The 8,983-nt window shown below is 31.5% G+C and overlaps 1 protein-coding gene across 3 annotated transcripts; it reads right to left on the reverse strand.

The window, feature by feature from the left end:
* Window positions 1-1,843: 1,843 nt before the first annotated feature.
* LOC101501619 (uncharacterized) lies at window positions 1,844-6,137 on the reverse strand. Of its 3 annotated transcripts, none has more exons than XM_004505898.4 (6): window positions 5,663-6,137; window positions 4,625-4,816; window positions 4,283-4,519; window positions 3,897-4,114; window positions 3,178-3,429; window positions 1,844-2,299 (listed from the first exon to the last, which is right to left on the reverse strand). In XM_004505898.4, exons 1-6 carry the CDS (start codon window positions 6,120-6,122, stop codon window positions 2,051-2,053), a joined length of 1,608 nt encoding a protein of 535 aa, XP_004505955.1. In that variant the 5' UTR covers window positions 6,123-6,137; the 3' UTR covers window positions 1,844-2,050. The 3 variants fall into 3 exon arrangements, with proteins under 3 accessions (XP_004505955.1, XP_004505956.1, XP_027191751.1); XM_004505899.4 differs by having other exon boundaries at window positions 3,134-3,429; XM_027335950.2 differs by having other exon boundaries at window positions 2,176-2,314.
* Between the last annotated feature and the right edge of the window lie 2,846 nt (window positions 6,138-8,983).

Consider the following 8,983-nt stretch of genomic DNA (forward strand, 5'->3'; position numbering starts at 1 on the left):
ATCTATCGGTATCACAATGGTCTATTGTTAAAGTAGTTTATGATGGTCTATTCTTTCAAGAGTCATTGGATTCTTATTACTAATAGAAATAGGCCAGTAAAGATTATAAAAAGTCTATTAGGTTTGAGTTTATATATATTTTTATTATTTATTAATATTTTTTTTATTATTATTTATTAATAATATTTTTTTATTTTAAAATCTATAAATTAAGCAATCACTCGTTTCATATTTGGTAATTTTTTTATATTTGGTAATCTTTTTATATTTGGTAGTCGTTCTAGGCAATCGCTCTCTATATTTATTTCAGAGGTAATAATCTATTATTTGAAACTAAAAATCATTTTTAAAGTTTAAATGGTGTTTGTTTCAAATAAAAATTTAAATAAAAATTATTTTTTGTTTAATATATATAGATATGTAAAATATAACATTTAAATATTTTAATATTAATAAGGTTTTTAAACAGGTTTTCAGGTCAGACTAGATTTTTAAAAATGTCGCAAAAAAAAAAAACTATGATAAACTTATGATATGTCGTAAGCCAAACTTAAGTGTAAAATATTAATCGTAGATAAAGTTCAGACATTTCAAAGTCTGACATATTCCTACCCCTAATTGTTATACATCCTATACACTATAATAATTTTTGTGAGCTTGACTAATTCAATTATTCTAAAGAATTAAATCTTTAATAGAGTTTCATATAAATTTCATCATCGATAAATAAATATTACAAGTAGAAAAATAATACAAATTTTGAAACATTATTATGATTCTAATTATTTTGTTGTGTTCTATTATTAGATTTCAAATCAAGTGTCGGATATGATTCATCTCATATGAACTGATATTTAAATTTTGGGATGAATTCATGTTAACTGTCTACAAATAATCATTAGGAAGATGAGTATAAGAAAAATAAAATAATCATTAGGAAGATGAGAGAAAGTGATGAGCGGGCAACCATGAATTCTTGCAAGGATAGTTATTAATGGTAAAATATAGAAAATGCGTGCAGTGTATCTCACTGTTGGGAGAAATAATTCACCCAAAAATAAAAAGGTAGGAAGATCAATTTCATGCTAGAATTAATTTTTGAACAAAAATTAAATAGATGTGACGCATATTTAAAATGAGGATACCTTAGTACTTTATGAAAAAATATGACACATAATCAATCTTTTTTTTTTAGTATTTTTAAATTAAAATATATTTATGTGGCGTTATATGTGTTTAATAGGAAGTTAAAGACATTTAGATCTTTACAACATTAATATTTTGAAAACAAATTGATCCAAAAAAACTTTTATAAATATGAATTAGAAGTTCACCTTCTTCTTTTCTCTTTCTTCTTCTTCAATTGAAATATCAAAATTACATAATTTGTTCATACTTGGAACCTAGACATGATGAAGATTTCTCCATCGCATTCAAAACATGACATGAGTTGGAATTGAAGTTTTTCAACTACTATACATGATTAGAGATATGGAATAAAAACATATTTGTATATTGTAAATAAAAAGAAGAATCCTAATTGATATTTCCTTCGGCGTTCTTTTATGTTCAAAGACTGACATTTTTCGATTTATTTTTGTAGGACTAGTGTTTTTTCTCAGAAAATAATCTGGATTGTGTTTTTTTGTGAGGGAAGAATGAGACTTAACTCTTTCAAAAAAAAAAATTTGAGGTAAATAACACTACAATGAAAATCAACAAAATTCCTTGAGTTCCTTTCATGTGAAGATGATTGTTGGGTCATATCTGACTCAAACAAAATTTTGTACTACTATTTTGTTAGGAGGAAGGTGGAGGTAATGCAGTAGTAGCAGTTATTGCGTAAAAAAACAGGACTCAATACATTTTTTATAGACAGACCAGTTCAACAGCCAAAAAGAAGGGGCAGTAACACTGATTTTATTTTCTTTCCTATACTTCTCCACTGGAAATGAAGCTTAACTATATGTATATACACATCATATAATTGTGATGTTGGCCAGAAAAATAGAAAAATAAATAGCATTATATCCTGTTGTGTATACTTCTATTAATCGGTGGCGCAATCACCACTGCTTGCTTCTTCTTGCTGTTCAACATTGGCTTCTAGTTCTAATGAAATGCTGAGAGGGCCTTGCGGGGTTCCGAAAAGTGTAGTAAATATCTGTCTGTGGCATTCATCACAAAAGTATATATAGGTGAAATGGCCTTCATATGGGAGTTTGTGTACTGCAGCTCCGGGTAGTACGCGATGCACGAAATCGGTCATTGAAGGGGGAACCACTTTGTCATCCATTCCCTGTTAACATTTGCACTGCAATAAGTCTTATTTTCAACCCCAGAAAGATGTCACATAGATGAAAATATAATTAGAGCATGCAAACATAGTTTTCTTTCTCTATTTCATTTGCTTTCTAGATAATTACACAACAAATTTTTATATCAATAATACCAAATGGGAATTAAGTAAAGAAACAGAAGTGAAAACTTGCTTCTTGGTTTATTAATTGTATTCAACTATTAAATGCTTTCTTTCCATGTTTGTGATATAGGGATCCGGATTCTCTGCAGTTAGAAAATCTATGTAATCACATAGACAGAAAATCTGAATTGTCTGCTTGGCAAACTGGATTTACAGAGATTTAATCAAGAATAAAGTAAAAACTTGAACTGTCTATTCTTGATAGGACTGTCCAGGCTTGCTAACAGTGTGGCTGCACGGATTCCCCGACAGCGGAGAATTTGGGTCCTCAATGGAGTAGTATGATTAATTATTGGAACTGAATATTTTCACACCCTTGGGAGTGTATAAACCTTGAGAGGGAAGGGAGAGAAGATGCCATGAGTGATCATATGGAAAAAGAGAGAAATAGAGAGGTGTAAAATGATTTTAAAATTGGTGTAAAAACATCATGATGTCCAGGAATGTAGTGTAGTATTAGTATAGTAAATTTTACATGTATATAATAGTGTTTTTATGCAACATACTTTTTCGTATATCCTATAAAAGTTAATATTTTCATATTTGCTCGTTGTCATGGCTGATAAAGGTTGTGTTGACATTGGTTAGATTAGAAAAATGCAGGCAGAGATTCTGATTAAGTATATTACTGAATGATTTATGTAAATGAACCTTCATATAGGGGAGTCGAAGGATCAAAACGTAGATGCACTCACATGCCATATATGTATTGGACCGAGAAAGCCCGTATACTCCTGAGTTTCAGTGAAAATTGCCTTAAGCCAACTAAGGACGTTCCTATTGTGTTTTAGTTTCTGCAACTTAAGGTCTGAAAGGCTGAAACCCCAATTTGAGACCTGCAAAGCAGCTTCCTCCACAAAGGGTTTAGCGTTTCCTTGCCTGATTGATTCTTCCACATCCCTTTGCCAGAATTCCTCGTAGATTGGGTCTTCCATCAGTGCTTTATCCTGAAAAGTTTCCATAAGATGTACAAGTAAAATATTTAAAACCCTTGGGATAGCCTAAGCACTCAGGGCCAACTTTTGGAAACGCCAAGTTTACATTACACGTAATTAGCTAGATTAGTGAGCTTCGGCTCTGTAATTTCAATGCATGTTTAAAATGTCTTATTGCTATCAACTTCAACAAAATTTCAATAATAATAATTTATGCTTTTCTTATTTGAAGCAAAAATGGGTTCCAGAGGAATCTCAATGGAAACTGACATCTCAACTATGTTTCCACCCCAGCAATCAAAAAGATCATTTGCAGCAAACCAAAAATATTATTGATATAAAAAAGCAAAAGACAAGTCATGGCATAAATGAATTATATCTGAGCATGCCAAAAAAATTCTTCAGCATTTGGCACTAGCCATATATAGACATGTTGGCTGAGACAAGAGAGAGAAAGAGATGAGCAAAGGTTCCCTTACCCTTTTTCCAAGAGATAAAGACAGCCACCTATCAATCTGACCATGCTTCCCTGACAAGAAACTTCGCTGATAAAAGAACGCAAGAAGCCTAGGAAACCTTCGAGCTAAGAAGTACATGAATTTTCTTTTCCGCGTCCATTTGTTCCAGGTTCTTCGTCTCTCTTCCTTTGTCATGATAGGATCATATGGGTTCACCATGGGAGCAAACATGGCAGCACCTGAAAGTTAGACAGATCAATTTTAAGCATGCTTATTCTCACTGAAAAACCCTGTTACTTCTATTGATGTGACACATATATACTATTCAACAAAAGCTCCAAATGTCTTTAAAGTTAAAAGTTGCATGTAATAAATAAAAGTATAAGACAAAAAAGATCAATTGGTACCTGCAAGTCTATCAGGTATGTACCTAAGTGCAGCCCATGCATGCTTGCTTCCACTTGAGTAACCAATAACCCAGAACTTGTCAACACCAAGAGCATCGGCTAAAAACGAAATATCTATTGCTGAGGATTCAAGATTTCGTTGGGGATGCGGATCACTCTCACCAAAACCAGGCAGATCATAAGTGAGCAAATGAATGCCGAACTCTTCTAGCAGTGAATCTTTAACTCCAGGAATTCCTAATTTCAAACACAATTTCAAAAAGAAAACATTAAATGATGCTTCAAACTAAGGGTGGACACAAACTTCAAACCAAACAATGAAAGCTTTGAAGTTCAAACAACCTGCAAGGCGAGAGGAAAGAAAAGTATGAGGAGCAATAATTGAAAATCTAGCTCTGTCGGCCGAAACACCTCGCTCCTTATATGCCATGTATCTTCCATCCGGAAGCACAATGCGGGTAGCACTAGCAGGATGCAAAAATACTTGCTTCACAAGTGGGGCAGATGGATCATACTCAAAATTTACATACAAAGCTGCAAATAAGTCAGCATAGTCAACCAGATATTCAGCAGACCAACCATCAAACATAACAACATAAACTTCTAAGAAAGATCAAATTTCAAACAACCTAAAAGCTAGGATTCATGCATAAAACATTGAGAATTGGGGTTTCAAAAAATGGTCGGCAACAACCTGTACCAACCCTGTTTTTAATGTCTCCACAACCTCGACACGAACATAATTAGACTAGATCAATCACTAATATCAAATATGGAACTGCAACCTCGATTTAAAACCTATGTTGACCTATTCCTAAAACAATCTCTCCACAACTGCAACAAGAATGCAATTGAGGTCGAACCAACTGCTAAAATATTAAACATGGGGACTAGACCTTTAATTAAAACCTACATTAACCTATACCTAATACAATCTTCACAATCACAACACGAAAACAATTGAAACTAGACCAACCACTAACATCAAATATGGGGGCACGACCTCGATTTAAAACCTACATTACCTATTCATAATACTATCTTCACAACCGCAATGCAAACGCCAGATCAACCACTAGTATCAAACATGGGGATACAACCTCAAATTTTAAAACCCACACTGACCAATTCCTAATACATAATACAATTTCCATAGCCGCAACACAAACATAATTGAGGCCAGATCAACCACTAACATAAGACATGGGAATGCAACCTCAATTTAAAACTAACCTATTCCTAATACAATCTCCAAACATCAAGATATATAAATTGAACTTAATTACAACATTAATTAGGAACCAAAAACTTACAAAAAACACAAAAACCAACCATTTATTGAAAACCCCAAAAAAGGAAACATGCAGTATTGAAGTTAACCTGAGAGAGCAAGTAAGGAAACGAAGAATATGACAGACCAAGCATGAATTGGGTCCTTATCTTCAGGCAAATACTGATTAAAGAAGCTCAATTTATCTAACAATTTGTTACAAGGTTCTCTTACTCTTTTCCCAATGTAAGAACCCTTTCCAAATTTCTTAACAATAAACGAATCATCATTCACTAAGCTTTGTTTCACTATGTCTCTGCAACCTTTTCCAAACTCAACTGTTAACTCTGAAACCCCAATCATGAACTCCCTTACACATACCTTGAAACGTATCCACTCCCCACGATTCATGATGTTGGTTTTGGAACTTGGGATCACAGTGATACCCACATTTTTTTTATTGAACAGTGATTGAAGAAAAAGAATACAAGTGTAGATTTGGATAGAAACAACAAAGTTTTTTGGGTCGGAAAAAGTTAAATCTTCACAGTCCCACAAAAACACTCGCATTTACTACAAAACAGTCAAAATCTAATTTGGAAACAGGTGGGGAAGCTGTTTGAAAAGTATTTAAAATTCTAATTATTTCTTTTTTGAAATAATTATTTTTATTAATGAAATAATTTATACTAAAAAAAATGTCTAAATTATAAGTATTTCATAAAAATAAAAATATATGTAAGTAAAAAATGGTGTGAATAAATTTTATACTAACAATAAATATGAATATTTTATTTTATTATCTTATTAAAAAATTTATCAATAAGCAATCGCTCAAACAATAGTGTGTAAAAATTTTTATACTAACATTACATAGTTATTAAACTCAGTATATATATATATATACAAAAGTAAATTATATTGATATATATATACTAACATTACATAGTTATTAAACTCAATATATATATATATATATATATATATATATATAAAAGTAAATTATATTGAATTGACAATAGTCGTTATTTTTAAAAAATATCATTAACGGGTTATAATTTTTGATTATTTTTATCTATTATTTAATATTTGACCATTTATGAAGCAGAACTCGTCTATAAAATATATTTATTTTAAACATGTCACTTTTAACTTTTAATACTTTTTTAATTATATATTTTAATTAATATTATAAATGTTATTTTAAGTTATTATTTTTTCTTCAAATTTATGATAAATATAATAAATCAATGGCTGATGAAGATAATTTATTTAGTAAAATTTATTTAATTTATCATATTTTTAAATTTATATAAAATATTTATTTTAAAATAGAAGAAGTATTGTTTTTCTAATTTATTTTTATTTTAAAATTGAGTGGTAGTGTGGTGTGGCGGAAATGAAATGGAATTTATAAATGCTGACAAAAAAAAATGGACCCAAAAGAAAATGACGAAGGAGAAGAAAAGGTGGTGGTGACTTCTGAGGTGAGTGAAGGAAAATTAAAATGCCTTTTGGTGGGTTTGGAATTGAGATTTTAGATGGAGACTTTATTGCACTAGAGAATAGCCTAGATTAAAATAGCCTCTTTTTTTCCCTAATCATTATTGTTAAGTTATTCTCGTTACTATTTATTTTCGTGTTTTATTCAATATTTGGAAAATTGAACCAGTTATTGATTCAATTAGATTTCAATTGCATTCAAATCGATGATAATTGTATAATAGCTTAATAAAATGTGACGTGTTTTGTATTGTTTAGTAGGGTGCATCTTTATTATAGACTAGTTCTTCTTATTTTTATTATTTCTGAATTGTATTGTGTCTCTCATGTTGATAAAATAAAATGAGTTATTTTTACTCAAAAAAAATGTGACTATCAAGCTGGCCGGAAGCCTTTCATATCATGAGATATAGTCTTAATTGAATCATCAAACCGAGATAACAAAACGTCATCCATTGACTTACAAATCTCAAGGCACAAATTATCAATTAAAACTACAATCTTATTATAGAAAGGACCGTAGCAAGGATCAACAGTCAGATGTTTTCTGATACACAAGATCCTCATAACTGAGGCGAGTGTAGAGCATACTTGCATCTCTAATAGAGTGTTTATGATATGAACATAATAACTAGAGCTTTCAGAAAGAAGAGAAAATTTAGAAGAACATATTTAACTTAAGAACACTTAAGGTTTTATTTCGAATGCTCCTTGAGCTCAAATGTTACAAGACTTCTCCTTTTATAGCCAAGGAATTACACAAAAGACAAAGCACACACTATTCATGATCATGTCCTATTACAAGCATTATTGAATGCTTTACAAGCATTATTGAATGCTTTACAATAATTGGAGACATAATCATGACACCTTGACTATTACACACTATTCATGATCAAGACCTATGATAAGCATTATTGAATGCTTTACAATTATTGGAGACACATTTATGACACTTTTTGACTATTATGCCACATATGGACGAAATAAAGACTATTCAAGCAATAATTATACAAGACATGCAATAATTATACAAGACATCATCATGACACTTTTGGACTTATTATCCTTTAGAGATAGACTCGTGACTTGGGGACGAATTCTGATCATACCAGTACTCCTCTGGAAAATAGCTAGGAGAATACTCTGGATCATATTGCCAAATGTCCTCTAGCATCTCTTTCAAAGTTTCTTCACTGGGATTTTCAGCAGTATCCATATCCATGGGATTATCTTCAAAATTCATTTTTGCAAGTTGTTGCTCAATTTTTATTTCAGAGTTATGTTCTGGTCGAGTAGAGCTTTCTCCCGTTTCTTGTATCCTCCCTACCTGCCATTGAAAATTCTTGAGAACTTTATGACCGATGCATGAAAATTCTTCTGGACTAATCGGCTGTCATTGGGACGGAAGATCTCCATGACTGATACAGGTTGTTTCAGCTTGGGCTTTTCCTTGATTATGAAGATTAATAAAATTGAGATAATCCACTAATTCATTCATAACCTTTAAACTAGGAGGATAATTTTCAACAGTTTCCCATAGATCAGCATAATTTGCGCTAATGAGGAGTTTAGTCCTAGAATCTGTCAGATATGGTCTGTGTATTATGAAAATTGTCTTAAGTTTACTAACAATTTCTTGTGTTAATTTTGTTCCTTTGACCTAGTCTAAGACCGGTTCTAATTGTTTTCTCCACCATTCCAATGGAGAGTACCATCCAAGTGCAGTCCAAATCAAGGAGTTGTGATTTTTTGGATCTGTCAGGTGCTTGTACATTGCTTCAGTTGGGACATAGATAGGCATAACATACAAGCTAGTTGCACACCAAATATACCATAAATGATTTTCAGTAAACTTAAACTTTGGGTCTATCATGAATGGTAAGTAGAACGGTGTGTCTATATGGAAAGGGGAGTGATCTGGAAAT

Source organism: Cicer arietinum, chromosome 6 (assembly GCF_000331145.2).
Source record: "Cicer arietinum cultivar CDC Frontier isolate Library 1 chromosome 6, Cicar.CDCFrontier_v2.0, whole genome shotgun sequence".
Classification (NCBI taxonomy): Eukaryota; Viridiplantae; Streptophyta; class Magnoliopsida; order Fabales; family Fabaceae; genus Cicer; species Cicer arietinum.

Bases quoted from the DNA above. Each gene is read 5' to 3' on its own strand.
- LOC101501619 (XM_004505898.4), bottom strand. From the start codon at position 6,122: ATGCGAGTGTTTTTGTGGGACTGTGAAGATTTAACTTTTTCCGACCCA. The intron at 4,115-4,282 runs GTACCAATTGAT...TCTAACTTTCAG, and splicing joins CATACCTGATAGACTTGCAG to GTGCTGCCATGTTTGCTCCC. The intron at 2,300-3,177 runs GTGAGTGCATCT...AAATGTTAACAG, and splicing joins GTCCAATACATATATGGCAT to GGAATGGATGACAAAGTGGT.